At 38.2% G+C, this 25296-nt stretch overlaps 1 protein-coding gene across 1 annotated transcript in view; it reads left to right on the forward strand.

Annotated features, from left to right (window-relative positions):
* The window catches only part of ATP6AP1 (ATPase H+ transporting accessory protein 1), a 51894-nt gene that overhangs the window by 21597 nt on the left and 5001 nt on the right, over window positions 1-25296 (forward strand). The window contains exons 7-9 of the mRNA XM_038153358.1: window positions 16317-16558; window positions 17145-17198; window positions 23902-24139. Of these exons, the coding sequence (XP_038009286.1) occupies window positions 16317-16558; window positions 17145-17198; window positions 23902-24139 (534 nt within the window). The remainder of the gene's footprint in view (window positions 1-16316; window positions 16559-17144; window positions 17199-23901; window positions 24140-25296) is intronic.

Genomic DNA, 25296 nt, shown 5'->3' on the forward strand with positions numbered 1-25296 from the left:
GAATTAAGAGAAGGAATTTTTTTATCAATTTAAAAAAGATTTTAAACATATGCATATTTCAACAGGCTTTCCAAATTAAAGTAACTAAGTTTGAGCAGCTGAAGCACTTTTAAATAATTAAAGCAATGTATTTTAAGATGTTCTACATTTTTAAAATAAAAGCAATTTAAACTTTTCTCAGTTGTATAAATTTAATACTTTATAAAACCATTTGAAGCATTTTTTGGCCTCTCACAATAAGTTATTTCAGTGCATTCAAGGTTATCAGCTTCTGCACAGAGCTAGAAAAGCCAAAGCAGAATGTACTTTTGAGGGTTCATCACTCTGTGTATTTGCATGTAACCTCTCCGTGGTATGTATTGCATCTCTTTGGCTGTGCTTGAACTGCAGAAGCTATGAACTGTTTGGTAACTGTAAATAAAAACACTAACTCCCTTTGCTTAAACTGTAAAGACTATAGTTCATGATGTAGAAGTTACAGGATCACTCCCTAGCGATAGCCAAGATCAATATATCTAAGAAGTAAAAGGCTTTAATCATGTTGAGAGTGATTTTCAAAGGCACTATGTAAACTATATAGCTGTCATTCACTATGGAAGATTTTGGATTCACTAGTGGCCTTATTCTCAGTGATGAAGGAAATTAGCTTTAGGTATTACACTTAAAAAAAAAAGTAATCTCCTTGTAGTTAGGTAAATTAATTTTTTACAATAAAGCTCCCAAAAATGATGGTTTTGTGATGCTTATCTTCTGAAAGCTCTACCTCCTTGCTCTTGGGCTGTTTATGGCTTAGTAACATCGCTATGTCATATTCGTTTGTTCTTCCATTGCCTCAAGCAGAAAAAAATAGATGTGAGAAATGCATCTATTAGAAGAGGTTCCAGACTGGTATTGGCTTCACAGAAAGTGAATTAATGATCAGAACTCACCTATGAATGAGCGTCTTTTCTGATTTGATGAGCAAGAGCTATGTAGGTTAGTCAGTGCAGACACAGATGCCTTTAGGCTATTGTAACTATCAGTTCATTACCCCAGTGCAGGATGGAGATTTGTTCAGACTAGTTCTTGCTCTGTTCCAGTTTCAGCATGACTGGAAGGCTAGAGCACCTCTTCTATGAGGAAAGGCTAACAGAACTGGGATTGTTCAGCCTGGGGAAGAGAAAGCTTCAGGGTGAACTAATTGCTGGCCTTCCAGTACCTGAAGGGAACCGACAGGAAAGCTGGAGAGACGCTTTCTTACAAGAGCATGTAGTTATAGGAGAAAGGGGAATGGTTTTGAACTGAGCGTAGGTTAAGATTCGATAGGAAGAAATTCTTTACTGTGAGGGTGGTGAGGCCCTGAAACAGGCCAATGTCCCATCCCTGGAAGTGTTCAAGGCCAGGCTGGATGAGACCCTTAGCAGCCTGCTCTAGTGGAAGATGTCCCTGCAAGAGGCTTGGAACTAGATGGTCTTGAATGTGCCCTTTAATTCAAGGCATTCTATGATTTGAAGCTTGAAGACAGAATTAAGACTCTGAAAGAGACACCACTTGATGACCTGTTTCAAAATGGTTTCACTACCCAGTTGATGATTCCTGCTACCGTTTCATAAAGGAGCTGCCTTCCTCCAGCAAGGCAGCTGCTGAGTCTTGTGGCTCATGTTTTGAAATGCTTTGCCTTGTAGGTCTGGCTGAGTTGGGATGCGTTGGGATCTCTCTGGCTGAGTGATTTGTATCACCTAATTCTGGGCAAGTGAGGTCTATATGTCTATATCTGAAGTCATCAACCAGGGTTCTCTTTACAGTCAAGGATTTATAGGTTATGAACCTTCTGACTGTTTTATAGGAGACGGCTGCAGGATGAGATGAAACTCACCCTTAAAGGCAGTCATCATGCTTTGGTTAGATCTTGACATGTACATATAGTCAGACAACTCTCAATATTTCTCATATTTTTCCATTAAAAACCAGAAACTTATCTCATGATATGAGGAGTATCTGGCCAAGACTTTCCTTCCCTTTGAAAATCATTTGATATTTTATTTTTCTTCATGAGAACCAAACCCCTCTGCAGTCCTTGTTCTACTCTTTCCTCAGGAGTTCTCATGCATATATGAATTTCTGTGTTCTTGAGGTGTTTGATCATGGTCACCTCTCTACTTTGCTTTCTTCTGGTTAGCTTTTTGGCTTATGGTTATAATGCATATTTTTTCCTTGTTGTTGTAACAGGAGAGGCTAAAAAGGATGCAATGATTTAAAGACAGATATTCTTCAAATCATAAATCTTACCAAGTTCCCCATCCTTCTGATACTCATAGGTGTCCCTGTAACATTTTACTAGTTTTCTTCTGAAACTGCAAGACAGTTTTATAGTTGTTATCTTTGCTCTGTGAGATTGAATGCTGAGGGACCACATACTGCTAAAAAGAGATTTATGGCTGCATTCCAGCTGATACTCATTTTGTTGACTCCACTTTTTACAGATGCATTGTGAAATGCTGTTTAAATTTTCCGTACTGCCTCCACATTTTCAGAGAGCTTCAGTTACCATCAGCTTTGGATTCCGTTCTACAAGCTGTCTGCTCTAGCTGGTGTTTCTGTGTGTTGAGTTTTTGATACCACTCAGAGCCAAGCAAGAGTTACAGAAACTTTTTACAATCAGAAGTAACATTGGAATCTGTCACACAAGTGGTTACTTTTGACACTTAAAAGGTGTCTCTTGGAGATATCTTCAGATGCTCTTGTTGTTCAGCACCGCAGCTGAACGGAGTATGAAAAGTTTTCATCTGCTGTGCTGACAAATGCTGTGGTTGTGTTTTCTTTGTTTCTGCCTTCCATCTAACACGCATTTTTAATGCATCATATTTGGCTCTGCTGCATCTTCCACTTACATCCAGCTCCCCCTGTTTTGTTGACTATTCAGTTTACCACTCCGAGGAGACTAAATGCTACAACAGCCACCCCACTGACTTCACAGCTTCTGGCTAATGGAATGCTTTTGACCATCTAATATACTCAAACATTACATAACATCAGCTTTCCCATGAATAAACATTAGAAAATGCTTATAATGCCATTTCAGGAGCTGGGGTGTAGATTGAATATCCTCACATATCCTTGAATACAGGAATTGCCTTATTCATTTAGTCTTCTCTTTTTACATTTGAAGGAGCAACTGTAGTTTGGCACAGTATAATAAAGCATTGGTGTTTCCAGCCTAAAAGAAGAAAAAAAAAGAGAATTCCTTTTTCTTTTGTTCTCTCCTCTCCTCACTTAATGAATGCCATTATAATAAAACATAAACTTTAACTTGTAGATGAAGAATGTACATTTGACTATTTTCTAGCAAACTCAGTTTTGAGAATTTTTTTCTGGCAGAGGTATTTTTAAATAACTACAAAAGAACTGCTTGAGGCAGGTTGAAGCCAGTTAGTTGTCACTCTAGATGAACAAACATTTAGCCAAATTAGTTTCAAAATTGAGTGATGAAAATGTGAGAGGTTCTTGTTAGCAATTCTGTATGATTCATTTGATGTGTTAGTGGGGAATTCAGGGAAATAACTAGTGTTTTGCCTTTAAATCCAGACTTTGCACCAGTATGAGTCGATTCACTTACTTTAAACATTTTTACAACTTTAACTTACATTTTATATTATATATATAAAAAATATATATATGTTTATGCACGTCACTGCTAAATGAAGGGCAGCATGGAACTAAGCTATTACTTTTATCTGATCAGAACAGTTTTGTTATTTTCAGGTACTAAGTTTTTAAGGCATAGATGAAACCTGTACAGATGTTCCATATAGATCAAATCAGAAAGTTGTATTTATTTTGTGTTTAAAACTAAGGACCAAGAAAACTGAGGTGGAGGAGGTATGGTGGAGAAGGACACATGTAAGGTTGAATTTTGTCTTAGTACTAAAATTTACCATAAATTGATAAAATGCAGGCATAAAAATTGCAATAATTTTTCTAAAAGGTACAGTCATATATAAGCAGAAGTCGTAAACATAATAATGCAGAATGAAATTAAGGTATAAGGGTAAAATAGGATAGAGTAAATGGGATATGTAACTGTAAACAAGCATATTTAGATGACATGTTGGTAGGCATACTAAACACTTTCTGGAAGGAGAATGCCTAGGTTAAAAAAGTATTGGAGTGACAGAATAGAGCTGTAAAGGACTGATGTTTTGTCTTAAAATAATTTTGGATTCCAGGAGGCAAAGATAAATATTCTGAGAATCCTGGAGACCTATTCTAAGAACAGTCTTTGAAGACTGAGGCTGAATGCAATATCCAAGTGATATATCTTTAGCATAAGGATTAAAATAATCCATCTATCTGTGATTTGATAAATTGCCCAGTAATGTCCACTAATTATGTTGGTTGACACTGCTTATATCTGGAATACAAACTGCTTCAACACAACATATTAAAAGGTCAAAGTATATGTCAAAAAAGCATTTTCCCCCTCACCCTCCCCCCTAAATGGAAACAACCCAAACTGTGTCATAATTAACAGAGTGGAAGAGGTGAGACTATTAAAACACTTCAAAAATCATAGTCCTGTATGATACAGAAAATTAAAAGAAATACAAATTCTTGCAAATTTAATGCAGCGTCATATGTCAGACCTAAAGAGATTCAGAGGAATAATGTGCACAAGACCCAAAAACTATTCCTAAAAACACATTCGACGGGAATTCTTTCAGAAAGTACTCGATCTAATAAAAAAGAGGAGTGCAGAAAAATGAGTTACAATGCAAAGCCAAATGGCCTTTGTGTTGGTCATTGCTGTGGTAGAACATAAAGTTCTCACTTCAAACACTTTTTCAATAGTCACTGAGCCTCAAAACATTTTGCTGCTACTCCGTTAGCAATAGAAGAGATTTCAGAATAAATAAATAAAAAAATTAATTGTGTCATATCATCAAGGTCATATATTATTCACCTAAGTTTAAACTAAAATAAGAGAATGCCAAACTGTCACCATGATTTCTAATTTACAATTTTTGAATTAGAGTGTTTATAATGTATATGAAAACTAAAAAATAGTTTAGCCTTCATTGTAAGTGCGACATGGAGCTTGAAAAGATGCTCCACGTCTGGAGAAACACTTCCAGGAAACCTACCTTCCTTCCATGCTGACAAAAATAGTTGAAACTGTAGTGATAAATATGTGGATCTATGAAGAAAATACAATGTGGTTTCAGTGTTCTCTCAGAGGCATAGGATGTGCAAGTAGAAGGGACTGTGTTGCTAAAGTAAAAAGGGTAAAAAAATAAAATCCTTAGAGATTAGCAGAAGTAAAATCTTTAAAGGTAGGAAACAAAGGATTAAAAAAAAGGATTCATGTTCTCAGTGGGGAGTATTTGCCAGTGGAACTTTGTGGGGATTGATGTTGATGCCTGTGCTGTTCAGCAGAGTCATTAGTATGGAAAGGGGGCTGAAATGCAAAGGTGCCAAAGTTTGCTGATGTACTGACACGTTGGAGAAATCACTCACAGCACTGCAAAACTGAGTGATAAAAAGACAGCTACAATCCAGTCTGAAGAAAAGTAACATGTAGGAAAACCTTAAATATGCATATTACACTGTAGTGAGTGGCTGCTATTTCTCAGAAGAGGAATTGCAGTACAAACGTGGGTACATCTCTTGGAACATCCCAGCAGTTAGCAGTAGGATGAATAGCAAGCAGAGTGTTGGAAAGGAGGAGGGCAAAGCAGCTTCAGTTCACTAAGCCCTTACTGAGTACAAGCCTGCCAATGGAATAGTGCATGTGGTTCTGGCCACCCCATCTCCAAAGGATACAGTAAAACTGCAAGATTAAAATATTTCAGCTAGGAAAAGTGAGGGCAATTCAAGAGGGAAATAATAAGTAAAACCACCAATTATGTGGACAGGCTGAAGAGGAAATATCACTCGTCTCTGGAAAATATTCATGACAATCACCACTCAGATCATAACATGGAATTCAGAGGCACCAAAGCCCTATAAAGAAAAAAGTCAACTATTTGTGGATGACAAAACCATGCAGATTTCCAGTGATTACATAAAATAATGGAAGAAAGATAGGAAGGATGGGTGGAAAGTAGGTCCTGTTTACATGTGTTCATTTGAATGCAATCTTCAGCCCTGAAGGTTTCTAACCCAAAGATTACAGAACTCAAAGAGGGCATCCTAGGACAAGTATTGTTTGTATTTACCCTTTCCTTATTTCAGCTGCCAGTTACTATCAGGAGCTCTGGCTGTGAGCTAGGTGGACCTTTGCCCTCACACAGTTTAGCTGGTCTCATGTCTTGGCAGTGGAAGCTTGGGATATTGACATAGCATTTCTCTGGAACGGGAGTGTGAAAAGTAATATGTAACTTATTTAACTAAAGGCCAAGAGCCAGAAGAGGCAGCCAACAGAATAAGCAAAGCTCCACTATAAGAAGCTCACGGACTTTCCTCCTCGTGCTCGCCTATTAGGTTGTTGTAGAACTGCCACTTCTGAAAATGAAAATAATTGCCACATCATAAAAAAAAAAACAACCAACAACCTACTGCATGTAAATCATTGTTCTGCTGTCAACCAGGAAATCCATAAGGGGAAGTGACTGTGTCAGCTGAAAATTGGGTAGGTGGCAGCTCAAGCTTGGTGCAGTCTTCCTTACTTTCAGTACACTGAAACAGGCTGGGTTCTCAAGATCCATGTGATTAAGTTTCTGCTTAAATTGCCTCTGGGAGCTCTGAATCTTTTCCCTGTTCACTGCTACTGGTGAGCACAGAGACTTGTGTCTTCAATGCCTTCTGACACCAAAGCCCATTGGCATGAGCTTTTTCACAGGGAGATACACATTCCCATTTTAGGGAAGCACAGGGTTAGAAGTGGGAAATTATTACATCTACCTAGAGGATGACTGTGTATGTGAATCCTCTCAGGAGGATACCTAGGGCTGAAAACCCACAAGCTGAGAGATGTGTGGCTGTGTGGTTGGGTGGCCTCTGCATGTGATCAGAGCAAGCTTTACCCTGAATATCTACCTGCAATATTTCTTGTCTTCCTTTCCTCCAGAGGAAATTAAACTAAAGCTTGTAAAAGAAAAAGCTGGTGCAATCACAGGGATGTCCCGTGCACTGAAAAAACCATTTGTATCCTGTATCATTTGTTTTGTACTGCAGCCTCTGTAGTCTATGCTAGAGAAATAGCTGTTAGAGGAACAAAGGCACACTTTAATATCAAGGACAGAAAAATTTGCTCTTAATCAGTAAAATGCAGATCACATATTCTGGCAAATGTGAGATCTGATGGCAGAATAAAGAAGCCCTAAGTTTTAATGCGTCCAGTCTGTAATACAGTTAGGACTAGTTAGAAGAAACCTGGATTATTTAATTTTAGTTTCAAGTGAAATTTCTTATTCTGTCTTTCTTTTCACTTTATAAAAATTTCTGGAAAAAAAATTCTATATGTAGTGCCACAGAAAGTTTTGATTTTGGAAGTCAGTGTTTTGTGGTAGGAAGACATTTTGTTGTGAAGTTCTAGATCTGCTATATTTGTCCATATAGCAGCTGTGTTTTTCTCTGATTTTGAACTCTCACCCTGAATGTGATTCCCTGAAGTATTAGACTGTTCAAAGCCATCAAGAAATGATTTTCTGCCATTTGGAAAGGTAAAGAGGGGCCATCATTATTCATACATACATTGTGTATACAAAACAAGAGAATCATTAAGGTTGGAAAAGGACTCTTAAGATCACTGAGTCCAATTGTCAAACTATGCAGCCATTTAAACTCCTAAGTGCAGCATGCATGCCTCTAAAGTTAGGATAAAGAATGATCATTTCTTAATGGAATTTTCAAACATATTTATGATTTTAGCAGAGGAATATATATTTCTTTTAGGGATGGATATTGAAATGTTCTCTCTAAAAGTTACTTTTATTAAATCCTAAAGGCTTTTCCATAAATCTTGAACCTGGAATTGCAGGCAAGTCTCTTTTCAAAGTCTGTACATTAGAGCGCTAAGTGTACAAAGCTAAGAAATATCCAGGGTGTTAATAAAAGGTCAACAGAATGTTAATGCAGTGTTTTGGTATTGAAACACAGAGCTTATTTCTTTCTGAGGACAGTATTACCCACTCCTGCTAGATGACAACTTTAAATTGAAACCAATTTCAGTCTACTAATACATTATATCTTTCTTTTTAGAAAGCTGTCTAACTAGAAAATAGACTGATTAAAGAAAGCTGTGGTACTAATATCCTTTTAGGAAATAGTCCTGTATGGTCAGACCCCTGCACTGACAGTCACCTGTGCTAGCAGCATTGAAAGTACAGCAGAGCTAGAGGCAGTGTTGGGAGAGCTCTGGGACCTGCCAGTGTTCCCCTGCACTGTTTACTGGGGATGCGGGAAGAGAAGAGGCAAATTTGCCCTGCATGAGGTTGACAAGTCATTGTTTCTTCTGGGATCCCACCTTGTGTCACAGCACTGTTCTGACCCATGCAGACCTGCAGCTCCCTCCAGCCTTGCACGGGAGTCTCTGGTATGGAGTTGCTGTATCACATATTCCTTAGTGTCACTGGTAGACCAGAAAAAAGGCAAGAAACGAATCCCTTTCCTGACAAAATGTCACAGGCATATTTTTTAATTTGCTGATGGAAGAATTACTTTGAAATCTGTACATAAAGTGATGCCTGACATCAAATTTGATATTACATGGCATATTTTGTTCCTCTTCTGTCTTTTCTCTTTTATGAAAACCTCAATGTTTACAATTTTATTGAAACACCTCAACTATTATTCTGTGATTTGATTTTTTATTTAGACTAAGTGATTGAGTGATTTCCTAGATTGATATTTAATAAATCAGAAGAAGAACACTCTACTTTTTAATGCACTACAGTATGAAAGTTGAACCTCAGTTATTTTAACAGCTAGATTTCTCATCTTCTGGGACTTTCAGCCAAATCACTTGGAATCAGCCAAATCACTTGGGAAATTCTGCAACAGAACAGAGTGTTTCTTGCCTTATGTTGAGCAGAACTATTGGAAGGTCAATGTTGGATTCTGCTGTGCTTTATTGCTGTTAAAAACTCCTTCCTTCTCCCCAGTACATTATTTCCTTAGGAACCTAAAAATATTCCTTGCTCCTGATCCTCAGTTCTCAGGATCTGAACTTCCAGCAGGAGTAACTGACTGTGGTTGAACCAAATCCCCAGCCAGGTTTGCCATTACCTGGCACTGAATCCTGGGTATGGTGTAAGTATAGCAATGGGCATCAAGCTGCTAAAGCAATCCCACAAGAATGGTGGAAGGAAATTGGTGTTTGTTTTCTAATAAGCCTCACCTTATAAGTTTGCATTTTCCAAAGTTTCATGTCAAAGCATCCTGACAAGAATCCATAACTAGCAGACACAGAGGTGGTAGTTCCACCTAACTGCTGGGAAAGATCGGATGCCTTGGTCTCATTTTGGTTTATTTGATGGGCTAGAGAGTGGTGGGAGATAAAGGAAATTATGAAATTGTGGTTGATGACCTTGGCTGGAATATTTGACTAGGTTTTAGTGGAAACACGTCTGTTTTGAGAAAAACGTGGAAGAGGAAAAAAGGTTTGTCAAGAGAAAAGCATGGAAATCTTAAAAAAAAGGCATGGATATTATTTCTAAGATTAGCTTTGTCTAGACTTTCTGATGTGGGTTTCATTTATATATATATATATATATACACACACCTTCTAGCTTCCATATCCTACTGTCAGAAAAATGATATGCATATTAAGTGCAAGAAAGCAGAGTAGAAATTAAAAACCTTTTAATAGATTTTCTGTAAAAAAATGCTTGGTTTCACTTCCCTTTAAAAGATCCAATTTGCTAGATTTATTGGCCAGTTTTGCAGATTAGTCCTCCAAAGTCCTGCAGGATCCACATATTAAGTAGAGAAAGGGAAAATTTTAAGGGTCTTCAGATTTTTAATTTCCCTGTGACTAGCCTACATCTGGGACAAACAGTGCTGGCAAGTCTCCCAGCACTATGAGTAACACACTTTGGCTCCTGTCTGCATTTTTCAATTAAGTGACCCACCAGACCCCTGTGTAACCTCTGTCCAACTCTCACTGCATATCTTTTCCATTTTATTGCAGCAGACACTCCTCCATCCTTTTTCACATCTCCCATAGCAACTTGAATTTTACATATGGACATAAGAAAGGGGGGAGAGCAACCAGTTGGAAGTGGGTATTCCCCTAGCAGTCTAAAAATTATGCAAAATCTGTATCTTCTTTTATCTCTACGGCAGAATTGCCTGAAACTGGGCCCAAAATCTAATGCTCAGCCTGGGGACATTGGCATCAGCAAATAGTTCTTGAATGATACATCTGGTAGATTCTTTTCAGGAATAATTTTGTTTTACAAGGCAAGTTTTTAATATGTTTTTTCTCTCTTTTGTATATTGCTTGCAAAATCTGATTTACTAAAAAGGGGTAAGTAAGTTGTAACACTTTTGAAGATGACCAATACATTGTTTTCATTGAAGTAATTGTGTTTGGGTTATTTGTCCTAACTGAAATTTAAGGTGGCAAATTAAGTGTAGTAGCTCCTTCCAGCTGCTATTCCAGTTTATACATGTTCTGTTTTCCTTTCTAAAATCAGGGTATTTTTATAGAAAATTACTGCTCTCTCTTAGGGTAGATGAAAAAGTTTGGCGTAAAAATCCATTGAAAACTGTAGTAAGAAAATAACAGGAAATACACATTTCTTCAGAAGATGGGGACTGCATTACAGATGTTCTTGTATGTACCATACGTTGTCTGATTTTAAAGCCTTTCAAGTGGAATTGAATTGAAGCTTCCACAGTTGCTGCATCACAGCACCTTGCTGTGCTCTGGGTTCTGTTGCTCACATGGTCCCTGCTATCTGTTGTCTCTGCACAGTGTCGGTGGCACAGAGTAGTTCCATTCTCTGTAAAGGACAGTCAGGAGATCTTTTATCCATCACAGTGCTGCTACAGGACAGGCCTGTGAAGAAGCAGATGAATGAATATATGAGCTGATCCCGCAGATCGTGTTTATGCAGGATGGATTTGGCCACTGAACTGAGCAGTGTAGTAAATACTGCGGTTTCATTGTCTCTTCTGAGAGAAGGCCTTGAAGTGCTTGCTCATGACTTGGGTAATCTCCACAAGTCACAGCAGTTCTATCAATTATAAAAGAGAACATTTTGTTTTACTGTGAGATCATTATCTCTACTGTCAGACATGCATTTTGACTTTAACATTCGTGTCCCAGCCTTGTTTTTGTGAGAAACTCTGAGTGATGCAGAGTGCCAGGTACAAGCTGAGTGTCAGTTGCCAAGCCATTTGGCTTGCTGCTGGAAGTGTGCATGGTTCAAGAGGGAAACCATCTCACTAATGTGAGACAGGAAGGTTGGTCATGTATGCAAGGCACTTCAATGATCATAATCACTGTTAATAAATGAATACACATTTCTGTGCATTCTTTTTTACCTGCTTCATCAGAGTAATAATAGAGATGGGAAATAGAGGTCAAGGATTCTTCTGGGAAAAATATCAATGTGCTATTGAAATTTATTCTGATGTCTTGTTTAGGCTTACAGTTGCAGTACAAATACATAAAATAGGGTTGGAAAGGATCCTAAAGATCATCCAGTTCCAATCCCCATGCCATGAGCAGAGACACCTTCAAGTAGACCACGTTGCTCTAAACCCCGTCCAGCCTGGCCTTAAACACTTCCAGGTCTGAGGCAGCCACAAGTCAGCCTAGAGGGGAATTAAAAAACAAAATCCCAAAATGTTAGAAATCGTAAAAATGTAGACAGTTTAAACTTTCAGAAATAGAGATAATTGGTAACTCTGCTTAATGTTCTAGATTTTGACAGCTTAAAACACTGTTATGCTACAGTCTTCCACTGACAGGTGAAAGAATGAAGTCCAATCAAATATATTTCTGTTTGCTGCATGTGTGATTTTGTAAACTTGACACCATAAAGAACATTTTTACAGTTATACCAAATTCTAATGCTTGCCTTTGAAATTGCTGACCTTTAGCAGTGAGATTGCCTGCGTCACAGATTCGTGATACACTATCGTTCAGGAAAATTTTGTATTAGCAGAAGTGGTGGTGATGCTATCCATAGTGAGACCATGAGGCCATATCAAATAGAAAGCATGGAGGAAAACTGATCTGTTTGTGTGGGAAGGAATATTGAAATGATAATTTCAAAAAAAGCATTTGAAATGTGCTGATACTTGGCTGGGATGTGAATGCTGAGTGGATTCTGATCCGCCACAGCCAAACCCCAGAAAGAAGCATGATCTGCCATTTTGCAGCAGCCCTCCACTGAGCACATGGCAGCCTCCTAGTGTAATTTTTTTAAAGGACATCTTGCAAAAAAAAAAAAAAAAACATTGGTCCCTGTTAAAGCAAATGGAGAAAATGCAAGCGTACAGTTCTTTGGGTGTCCTTTGAAAAGAATTACAGTTGGTACATGATATGTCGGTGTAGTTCCATCTTCCAAACCTCAAATCCAGTTCAGATAAAAGATATTTGTCTTTGTGGTGTTGTTGTAGCAGTTGCATCACCTGCCCTTCCTTCCTTGGACCTTGTGCTTCATGATTTAGGGCATGATATGTGATCCAAAAAGATTCTTGGTCCTCATTTTTACAATGTATTTTGAACTTGTCTATACGTGCATTCCCTAAATATTTTCAGGTGCTTTTCTTCATTTGTGCTGTGCTGTGCAATGCTAATAGGCAATATCTGGCTCTAATACTGAACTTTTTTTTTTTTAGTTGATGCTAGGATTCTTATGTAGTTTTGCAACACTAACAACTGGCTTAATCAGGTTATGACTAAAATCGGAAAAATTGCCATTTGCCATCCAAGTCAGGTATATACAGAGAACACACTGTAGTGCACAAAGTAGTATGGATGTATGGACTAAATTAAGATACAGCCTAAAAAGAGAAAAGGAATGGACCTTTCTGCCTACTCACCTTCCTCCTTGAAAGTAAAGAAATACCTTTTCAATAAGAGCAGCAATCTCACAGAGAGGATGTGGTCATAAATCTATGCTGCTAGAAATGAAAAGGAGCAGCAAGCACCACCAGGACAGTTTTCTTATTCTTGATGTGCACACTTTAACACAGCAATAAGAAGTCAAAAAACAAAAGATTGAAACGGAAGACACAAGCATCTATTGAACTGATATTCAAAAATCCCATGTTGTAACCAGTGTAAATGTAGTCTGTAGTCTGTTTCTGTTGTTCATTGCCATTCATCATTTCAGCAAATGAAAGTTTCATTTTCACAGTATTTTGTATGGTTTTCATATGTGTTTACAACTGTTTGATTTATATTTGTTTTCAAGTGTAATTTCAAATGTATAAAATGGCCCCAAATCTTTTTTCTTGTCTCTAGCCACTCTGTGTTGGAAGAGCCAACAAAATTGTGGCAACAACAACAAAACAAGTAATTTTGGATGTAAGGTCTGTTTGCTTTGAAAAAGATTTGTATGTTGGTGTATCAAAATGTTCCCAGATCTGCTTCCTTTCTTGTTTTCAAGAGAAATTATTCTGAACTGGGAGGCTTGAAAAACAGATCAAAGGGAAGAAGTTTTTCAGGCTACCTCTATTGCAGGTTGAGTTAAGAATTACAACGTTCCATTGTGGTCTAGGAAAATTTCAGTTCTTTGTTTTTCTTTTCTGTATGTTATTTAATCAGGTCTTGCTGTTCTTCACTGCATGACTGAGATCAAAAATGCCATTGATAAATTCAGAGAATTAGACAATGATTCACACATCCCTCAATTCAGATTAGCTGAAGGAGAAAAGCACACTGAACGACAAAATTAAATATGGGGTAATGATTGGCAACACTTCCACAATGTATTGTTCCTAAATAATCTAATTTGATTTACAGTAATTCAGTGTAAATATAATCCATTTGTCAAGGAAGTGGCTTGTAATTTATAGCTTAGCATGAAATATATGTCATTGGAGAATTATTTGATTCGGTAAGCTCATGTTTGTGCAGCAACAAAAGAAAAAGAAAATGTTCCTTAAGCAGAGAAATAGGGACATAGCGGGGAAGCTCTCAGCTTACCACTGCAGTTACCTGGAAGGAGCAACTGCTGTCCTCAGGTCTCCAGTGGGTCCCAGGCTGGGCTGTTTCAGAGATCCTCCTTCCAGCCTGAAGGCTAAAATTTTAAATATCTCTCTCTGATTTCAAGCATGCTTAATTCACAGAATCACAGAATATCTGAGTTGGAAGCAGATTGAGGGATCCCGCTAATGCTCATTTCCCCAAGTTTTGGCACACCATCTCATTACTCATCGCTGGACAGCCTGGTTTTGCTCCTTTCCCCCTTCCAAGCCCATTTAAAGCTTTGTCATCAAGCCCCAGTGGCTCCTGGGCTAGAGCTGTTCTTCCCCTCTGAGACTGGTGCATCTCATCCGGTGTCACTGGACCGCATGTTGAGTAGATGATCCCATGGTCAACAAATGCAAATTTTTTTCCACTGACACCACCTTGGAGCCATGCATTGACCTGATAGATCTGCCTATTCCTATCAAACTAGTGGATTTCTTTTCCTCTGAAAGCCCTTCTTTCCAGGTTTACACTCTTTTGGTTCATATGCTTTCTGAGAGAGACAAGGGAATCTGTATGTAAGAGCCTCATGGCAAAGTACTGCTCAGAGAGCAATAGAAATAAAGCTGTAGTCTTCTGATTGTATTTAATAGCTTTCTTTTTATTTTAAGGTACTTCGACCTAATCCCCAAAGTTATACCAGTCACAGAATCCAACGTAGCATTGTTTTCAGCTCTTAGCAGGTGGTTTTTAAAGACCTCTTTAGATGATACATGGGGCCCACATAGTAAAGTCAATAGTTAGACAGGATATAATTTAGACTTCAGCTTTCCCTCTCAGTTTGAAATAAAATGATTACATTTCAGGAAAGTTTAAGGAAAGATTTAAAGTTTTATATCAAAAGTTGAATATTTTCTTTTGTTGTAACCTCTTCTTTTAAAGAACATGGTATTAATTTTAAATAATGCTTGTTCTGATGTATTTGAAAAGGCACTACTCTGAATTAAAAAGAAATTCATAAAGTATGCATGTATGGGAGGGGAAGACTGCATTCTTCATCAGAGAATTTAGTCAAAGGGTTTTAATGCAGCCCATTCTGCTTAATTGATAGAATGAGGTACCTGCAAAGACAAGCTGTAAATAACAGATGGCCTACAGTGTTTACAGAGCAGCCGTTCAGGTGACAAAATCTTCTGGGCCTCCTCTCCACAGGCAGGTGATAGAGTGATATAATAGTCTCTGTTTCAGACTGGAAAATGACTGACTGTCATTAAACCTGGCATTTTACACTGGTTACAACATTGACTGTCTTTAAACCCATGAAAAGTAGTTCCAGGCAACAGCTCCACATAATTGCAGTTCTAGTAATCCTTGTAACCTTTGTGATGCCTTTAATTTCTTGTACCCTAAAGTTATATAAGGGTAGAGGCCGCTTGTCGCATACAAGGTTGTAAAGCTGGCATGGGAATCAAAAATAGGTGGAATATTCCAGATATGAGTAGAGTAAGAAGTAAGGAGTAAGATAAGAACAGAATAAATTTTTTCTGTGTGGTAAGGTAAGGTTGCTTTAACTGTTGATATCTGTGGGGCTGCCCTGGGTGCATTTTTTAAAAGCATTGCCTACTAAGTGGAATTCCTGGAAATATCCAAAACATTCATGCAAATATCCTAAATTCCTGGAAATATCCTAAAAGCAGATGTGTCTCCTGGAGGCTGATCTTCACTACATCAGCCAAATGAGTGAAGGTCTTCTCTTTCCAGAAGCCATCAGAAGAGTCTAAAAATAAGCTTGCTGTAGCTAAGTAGACTGCTCTCATGCTTGTTAAAATGAAGACTGCAAAAACTGTTCCTGTTACTTAAGGGGAGAGTATCACTGAACTAGCAAGTTGAAATTTTCTCATGATGTTATTGCAGAAAAAAGAGCTAATTTCTTTCAGTATTTTCTTCTGGGGAAAAAATTCTTCTACCTGTTAGCAAAATGAATGCTACTATCTTAAGGCAACACTGGCAACATTGTTTTACATTCATTTGCCTAGTATCAGTGCTTATTTTCACATGTGGACACCGGGCCTTGGGAGCCTTATTAGCCTCCACACCACCAGTTAAACAGACAGACAGTAGCAACTATTGAGGCTGATTGAGAATTTAAGAAGAGCAGGTGCTCATGGTACAGGATGGTGAAGGTCTGTTTTCAACTGAAATGACTCTTACAAAGGGATGAATTGTTAATGTGTTGTTATTCCAGATTTCTAGAAGAACCGATGCGGTGGCAGAATTAAGACGACAATTAATGGCTGCTGAGGAAGAAGAAAGTTTATCATATCCTCCTCTGAATGTAACCACTGGAAATTATACATGCATCCTTTTTTATGCTAGTAATTTCAGCCTCAAAGCCAACAGTTCAGTTTTAATAGATTTGACAAACGCAACATTTTTAACACAGAGTGTGGATATTTCTGCCTCTGAGTGCTCAGACAGCAACACAACGTGAGTAGCATAAGAAATTTCATATCATAACACATGTAATTCTGAAAAATTTAAGAAATATTATGTAAAATCAGTGCTATTTTGTCTTCTTCTAAAGAATCCAAAACTTTTAAAAAAAATGTATTCTTAGAAGAAAAAAGTTAAGTCAAGACCACAAAAACTGTTCAGATGAGGGCTGTTCTTTTCATAATTTTTTCCTTCTTATGTTCTCTGCTTCCTTATTTGTTTGTATTTGGTCCAAACAGGTTTCCCTGTGCCTGATCTCACAATCACAAAAATCTCCACTGGCATTAATGAGACTATAATTTCATTCCCTTGAAGGGGAGCATTGCCAGTTACGAGGTAGTAACTCAGCTAGAAGAACATTAATGAAACATGATCTCTGTTTTCCTTTACTTTGAAGCACCTGCTCTTGGATAAATAAAACCCTAGAAATATTTAGTCATATTTTTCTATGTACTGAACCTTTGCTATATGACTTCTGTAATTGCCTACTGATTTACAATATATCCCTTAAATTGAAATGTCACAATGATCTAATTAAAGCTGACTACTCTAACATTAAAAATCTGTTTCTTATTCTTAGACTGTCATTAAAATACACAAGACCAGTGAATGGAATCAGCAGCCTAGAGATAAGGTAACTTATGATTTATTTTAAATAGATCTTTTGTGGTTTACCGTGCCTGTTAATGAAGTAGGAACAAAAATAGGGGAGAAGTTAAATGAAAATATTTTTAAATTTATTATTTGCTTTCTCTTCTAAGGAATGATGATGCAGGAAAACAACAGTACAGTCTTTATACAGGAAATACATTATTATTGTCAGGTAGTTCTGAAAAAATATTGTAGGCAAACATCCATACTGTAAGGCAGTGGTATATGCAGCTTCCTGTTTTACTAATAGGATTGTTCCACAGTCCTCTCAGGTAAATCTAAGTGTGATTTGTAAAAACTTTGAGGGGTTGAAGTACCCTGCATGGCCAGGGCTGTATTGAGTCCTAATGTGGATTGCCAGTACACTCTGTTAGTGCCGGCTTGTGGTTAATGAGGGGTGCAAAAAGTTTTAAAGTCTTTACTCCATGGATGGTGACAAGATCATATTTCTCCTACCATGGCAAGAGGGAAGAAAAGCTAGGAAATTGGAAGACCTGGGAAGAAAAATCTAAGGAAGAATCATAGAACTGTTTACATTGAAAAATATATCTGTGATCATCGAATCCAATCTTTAACCCAGACGTGCCATGTTCACCACTAAACAATGTCCTAAGTGCAACATCTTCTAAATATCTTCAAGGATGGAGACTCAGCCATTTGCCTGGGGAACCTCTTCCAAGGCCTGGCAACCCTTTAACTGAAGAAATTTCTCCTAATATCCAACCTAAACCTCCCCAGTGCAATTTGAGTCCATTTTCTCTTGTTGTCCTCTTATTTGGAAGAGGAAAATAAACTCCACCTCACTAAAACCTCCTGTCACATTGTTGTAGAGAGTGATAAGGTCCCCCCTGTGCTTTCTCACCTCCAGGCTAAACACCTCCAGCTCCCTCTGCTACTCCTTGTGCCACAGGACTTGCACTCCAACCCCTTCAACTGCTTTGCTGCCCTTCACTGGACATGCTCTGGTACCTCAATGTCTTTCTGTTGGTGAGGGGCCCTTGGTGAGGGGCCCAGAACTGAACACTGGATTCAAGGTGTGACCTCACCAGTGCTGAGTACAGGGGACAATCACTGCCCTTGCCCCACTATTGCTGATACTGGCCAGGATGGCATCAGCCTTCTTGGCCACCTGGGCACAGGCAGGGTCACGTTCAGCTGCTGTTGACCAGCACCCCCAGGTCCTTTCCCACCAGGCATCTTTGCAGCCACTCTGTCCCCAGCCTGTGGTGCTGCCTGGGGTTGTTATGACCCAAGTGTAGGACTTGGCATTGTTGAACCTCATACCATTGGCCCTGGCACATCAATCCAGCCTGCCCAGATGAATGCTCAAATGAATTAATACAGTTGAATGCTCAAATGAATAAATACCATTATTTACACTGAGACAGAAAGACATTCTGTGTTAAGGTAAAAGGATCCCACAAGAACTTGTCTTGAGGAGAGTCAGTGATGTGTTTGGAGGGGTATTCAGAGTGCATAGAGACACTTGTAGTCAGTATCAGAGATCATGACACGTGGCAAAAAAACAGACATATATCTCCCTTCTCCTTCAACCAGCTAGAGCTTTGTAAGAGAACATACAGATAAGATTGCTGTTAGTATAGTACTTTTACTTTTTTGACTATTGAAGTTAGCTGTGTATAGGATCCCTGGGACTTGTCCTTGGTGATGGTTTCAAGCGTGCCTTGGTCTCAGTAATGTAAATTATCAAAGAGACATGTATTTCCCTAAACACCATGGGGAATCAAGAAAATATTTTCCTTGGATCCCATTTAAAAGATACTGATCATAAACCAAGACTCCACCCAAGCTGTATTTTTCCTTTTACTACAAGTCCCGAAATATCACTTTCTCTGGTGCTGCCCTGATGCTCTTCTGTCTGCTCTTTAGTGCTCCTGTCCCACTCTGATAGAGACAGGCCCTCCAAAACACTGCTCTGATTCTTATTCTTCATCTTTGCACATCCTAGCACAAGTCTTAGCTGGTCTGCTGTAATCTCTTTCTGTGTGAATGAGTGTGGTTGTTTCCTACATCTGTCCTGAATATGGCTATCCTCAGCATATCATATTTTCTAGCAAAATTACAATTAAAAAAAATAGTACAAATCACAAAGCATCCTATGGAGCTTGATACTGTCCTTCAAAACTAGTTCACAGCTAGATCTTAAAGGTGTTGTTTCCTTTAGTAGTCAATAAGCTTCACTTAACTATACAATGGCAAATTGAAAACCGTGAGACAGTACTGTAGAAACAAAATCCTTTGGCAGTTGAAACATTTATCCTAGATTTTGTTTTCTGCAGCTGGCAGAAGATCAAATGTGATGTTAATGCACACATGGATTTAGTGAAGATTATTAGAATTATGTTTAGTAATCTGTTTGTTAAAAACTTATAATTTTAATTAATTATTGGATGAAAAATTTAATGCAGTCATGAATTTGAGTTGCATCTGGAGAGAAGAAATTTGAAGCAACTCTGCAAACTGTAATTTAAACGAAAATGCCAGTACAAAAGGTGAATGGTTCATGTTTTCTTTCTTTTTCAGGAAAAAAAATTTATATCCTTTGAGCCTATTGTAGTAGAGGCAGAAATATTCACAGAGTCTTTCTTGACCTGTGCCTCTGCTTGAGCACATTATAACTAAATACCAAAATGCATAAACAGCCCTTGAAGCTGGAATAAGAAACTCAGGCTCCACAATAGGTGAGGATTTGAAAAGAGAGCTCAGGTAAGGTCCTGGATGTTTTCATGCCAAGCAAATAAGAGTAGCATAGGCTGGCTGTTTTTTGTAGGAGAATTTGATTTATTCCACTGGGCCATGTGTGATTTCATTTTTTAATAGACCTTCAGGGCAAATAAACACAAATATGTCTAAATTGATCAATTTTTATTTATGAAACAGGTGCTTAGAAATATAAAATGGAATAGAGGAAGAATGTAGGGAGTAGCTTCCAGGGTAACCCTTTCTTGGACCTGCACTCTGCCTTGGCCTGTATGTGGGAGATAGAGACTAACTGCCTCTGAATTGCTTTTTTCCCCTCTCCCCTTAACTTATTAAGCTGTCTTCATCTTGACCCACACGTTTCCTCATTTTTACTCTTTCTATTCTCCCTCCTCTCCTGTTGAACATGGGGAGTGAGCAAACAGCTAAATATGTGTTTGGCTGCTGGCTGGTATCAACCTATAGCACCTCAGAGCCTTTTAATAAATTAACGATAGTTCTAAAGCTCACTTGATTATTTTTAGTTTTCTGTTGGATTGTCACTTGATGGGACAATGCTGTCATTTTAGGCCTCTGTTAGCTACCATAATATAGCAGTGCATGCTGTATAATGCAAATAATAAGATACATGGAACAGAACCAGAACAAGCCATTGACTTTTCGCTAACACTTTATTCACCTTGTGCATCTCAGCATGTCTCTTGTCAGAGCTTCTAAAATCCATAGAGATATGTTGCAACCTCTGTTTTCCCCTCTGGTTCATTTTGATTTGATTTCTTTTTCAAGATAACACCTTGCTAAGATCATGGTCTGCCTTAACAAACAGGATACAAGCAGGGCAGAGAGGTGGAAGGAACAGAGCTGAGAGCCATGACTGCACTTTCTGCCTCTGTAAAGGCCTTTTACTTAAGTGCAGGATAGCATATCTTGAAAGTGACTCCAGAGAGGACCATATTCAAGTAGCTCAGCTTATTTTTCAATAAAATAGTTTCTAAATTCAGCAGCATGAGCAGGATCCAGAGGCTGCCCCCCCCTTATCAACACAAGTCTATGCCCACGTACAGAGCAGCTGGTCACATCCCACCTCCCACTGACAGCTGCAGCTGCTGCTTCATCCTGAGCGCACACACAGCTGGCACCTCCCTCTCGCTCTCTCCAGCAAGAGCGACAGTCTCACTCATCCTCCTGCACTTGCGCTGGAGATGAGCTGTAAGGGAGTGGTTGTAGAGTGTTGTTGTGATAGTGTCAGGAAAGTCAGCTGCTGCTGCAGAGGAGTGGGAGCAGTGGGCAGTAGTCCCTTGCAGGAAGAAGCACCACCTCAGTTCTCTCATAAACTGATCCAACTGTTCAAGCACTTGTCTCTCATTTTCTCTGGGAAAAAGTGTCAAAGTGAATGGGAGTGCACAACATTAGTATTCCAAACTTACATTGATACATACTTGACTCCTCTTGTTGCTCAATGTATAGAACAGAACAGAGCTGACCCAAAAATGTGTTTTAAAGTTTTTGCTTAACAGCTGTGTTTCTCTTTGAATGTTTGAAACAGTAATTCTAACTGTCTTCCGCTTCAGAAATATCTCTGCTTGTAATGATTAGCCACACGAGACACGATCAGTGGTGGTGGCACTCAGAGTTCATACAGTTATCTGGCACAAAGGGAGCCTGGCCCATGGCCAGGAATTTTTTCTGCCACCATACATAAAGTACATAATGTCTCTAATGTACATAATTGTCTCTAATGTTTAACATGAACGTAACCTTTCCTTAAGAAGCCAGGGTACTTTCAGTTCTGCAGATAAAACCTTTGTTCTCTCTCTGCTCTGTATCATTAATTTGCTATAATGTGCTCTATTTGCTATCTACTCATTTGAGAAAATGTTAAACTAAATTAGGTAATTCTATAGATTTTTGTTGTTTGAGTGCCTTTTGTCTTGTAGTTTAATGAACTATATTTACATCCCTTATCAGTTAAGTGTGTGCTTGTTGGAGGTTATTCACTGTTAGTTGTTTGGAAAAATGCTAAGGATAACAGCCTTCATTACTAAGTTAACTGTGATCATCTAATTAACCAATTAGAATGCTAATTCTCATAAGTCTGCAAGTAACACAACATTTTAGTCTTTGGTGTAATATGAAGAGACAGCATTCCCTTCAAAGTCATTTTAGACTGTACTCACATACATGACCTTATAAAACTTTTTGTTCATAAGGTCAGTTTAAAAGGAATTTCCTTCTTTACCACTTTTCTCATCTTATCAGCAAAAGTACAGACCACACCCAGCCTCTGTGGTTGTCATAAGAATTTAAGTAATCTTCTCTGTGTTTATAACTGGCTTTTAGCTACCCCCTATAGCATTGCTACTGGGGCACCATGGAAATTCTGTTCAGATTATGCTGTACATCAGGAAAAGGTTCCTTTCTTCTAGCAATAATATCAAGGTTTTAATTTTGTAACTGTATAAGAATAGAATATTTTCTGTATATATCTGCAAATGTGGACTGGATGGAATTAGGTGGCTTTTTTTTTCTTTTTCACTGATGCTTGCAGCTCAGTATTTTATGGGTAGAACTGTTCAGGCTTAAAACACAGAGAATGCCATAAGACAAAACATCTTTTTCTCACTTCAGTGACACTGTGTTCTGGAATTCCTTCTGAGCATTTTGGAACTCTTGATGTTTCTGAACTTACCTGAATCAAAAGCCACTGATTATTAATTTTTTTTTTTTTAAAGCATCATTTGTGGTTAGATTCTATGCTGTGTGGCTGACACATTATTGAAAGTAACTAATTTGAACAATCAAGCAATATTTTGAGAGAATATTTTCTCTAGATACATATACCCTACAGAACATAAAATAGTTTTTATTGTGCCTCATTTAAGATTACTATTTTTTTTCTAACCAATCATAATTACATCTAAGTTATTACTTCAAATTTTAAAGTGAACATACAGTGCACCCATTGTGGATAGACATATTAGAATATTTCATTTTGTAGCAAGTCTTATTTATTGATAAATAGATTTCTCTTCTAAATCTTTGTGGTTACCAACAATCAAAAGAAATCATCAGCAAACTATGTAGAGACACACATGCATAGACCAAGAAGGGTTAAAGTATCAAACAATGTACACTAAGGGGAAAGGTTTATAATTTCCTTATGAAACAGCTTGAATGCTTAAAAGTAACTGTATAAAAACTGGTAAAGAGTAGCACAGAGTCCAGATCTGTAAAGGATCAGAATGTACTTCTGGATGTCTGGATGTTCTCAGTTATGTCTGTTGGGAGCTGTTCAGACTGCACTGGTAGTAACATAAATTCCATTATTATAAACTGCTGCAATACTACGCATACATAGATGCTTTCAAAATTATAAAATAGTTTTTTGTGTGTAGCCTACTTCAAATTGTGGAACTAGAGCTGGCAATCCCTCCTGACCCACCAGTAAGAGCAAGCTCTGTCTTCCATGCCAAATTCAGACCTTTGCAAAGGAAATTGCCATTTAGGCATTTGAGCCAAGAAAGAATTGCAATGATAAATTAGAATGGCTATCATGCCTATACCTATCAGAAAAGCAATTTTCCAAAAATCCCATAAAATGTTTATTCAGAGCCACTGCAGTCGTACTGACACTTTCTCAGCTTTGCCTCCATTTATTATAAACTGTTGGTGACTGATGAAATACAGCACTGGCAGAGGCCCTTGAAGAATCAAGCTTCATTTGCTTCTTGCCTGCCACAGTTATAGAAAGCTGTGCTTGTGAGGTGAAACTCTTAAGTAGTAAACACATTCACAGAATCTCTTCACTTGAAACAATCTTAACGATATGGGAGGCCATATCATCATCAGCTGTGATGTTTGCAGCCAGCAGTAGTGAGCCTTTATCTGTTACTTTATCAAAAGTATATTAATTTTTTGCTTCTAACCTTTTGACTTTTTCTTTTTGTCCTCTGTTGTGTTCCTAGGTTTTTAATGACCAACAGGTTCTATGAAGTCTCGGCTAGAAGATGGTTCACTTTAGATTCAGTTGAGATTGTACAAGATGGAGAAAAGTTAGCTAAATTTAATGTTTCTGGCATCTCTGCCCCTGCAGAGTATTCATTTCATTGTCAGCTGGTGGGAACAAGCAATCTCTATCCTGCAAGGCTGGTTCCATCCAACAATGAGGCAAGAAATTGGGATGTTTTCATTTCCAAGTTGCAAGTGAGTATGCTTTGCCATTTCAGAGATAACTCCAAGTACTATTACTTGCTGTTGTAGGTGGTGAATGACACACATTCATAATGCCCTTACTTTCATTCCAGCCAGAGGGAAAACATAAAAGAAAAGCTGTTCCCCTAGGTGAGCTATTCAGTAGAGGGGTAAAAAAGACGCCAGTTGCTGAACAAGGAAAACATGAAAGCGCAGCTTTGAAAAACAAAATTATGAAGTTGTCTACAAAAAGAAAACCCAATTAAACCAAATGCTCTTAATCAGGCAAAGAATGGCTAAGTCCTCATGCTTGTTTAATGAATTGGGCTGCTCTTGGAAACAGGGGCCTCTGAGGCGGGGGGCTTTATGCTGCTTAGTTTGTTTTTATTTGGTTTCTTGGTGCTTTGTTTACCTAGGAAAGTACAGCTTAGTGTGGCTGCTGTTTTTGGTGACATGGACTGTCTGAACTCCTGCAGATAGAAACAAAGCCCAGTGCAACTAGATTTAATGGGAGGTTTACCATGGACTTCGATCAGGAATGGTACTAGTGTGCTAGTTCCTGCATGACCCAGAAGGAAAGCAGATGGCTTTTTTTGAATGACACATAGCTTTTCTGTTAGTAGTATTAATACTTAACTACTACTATTTAGTAGTAGTTAAGACTACATTTGTGAGGTGTGGATGATTACACCTTTACTACTTTGAGCTTTGCTCTTAAGAGGAGCATAACTACATGTATATCTTAAAACAGTATTTCACTAAAGGATCTCTGTTGAAAGAGATTATGAAAATAACAGGAATAATTGCAAACTCTACTCCATTTGTCAAACATGAGCTAACCCCTCAATAACTGGATACAAATGCTGATATAACTGTATCTATAATTTTGATAACAAACCAAATCTCAATAATCTGACTCCAGACTTGAGACTTCTACTTAAGCAATGGAAATCTCACAGAAAGAGCACTGATGCTTAGATTTATTTTCCACTGTCACAATGGGACACAAAATGACGACACGGACACTGCTGCTCTTAAGGTGAACAAAAAGAGGGACCTTTATTTTCTGACTCCAACATTTATAGTTTTCCAAAAGTGACAGTGGATTGGAGGGTAACAGTGCCACCTCTCCAATGACACTGGACAGACCAAGAGTCCATCAATTCTCT

The sequence above is a fragment of the Motacilla alba genome, chromosome 1A (genome assembly GCF_015832195.1).
Source record: "Motacilla alba alba isolate MOTALB_02 chromosome 1A, Motacilla_alba_V1.0_pri, whole genome shotgun sequence".
Classification (NCBI taxonomy): Eukaryota; Metazoa; Chordata; class Aves; order Passeriformes; family Motacillidae; genus Motacilla; species Motacilla alba.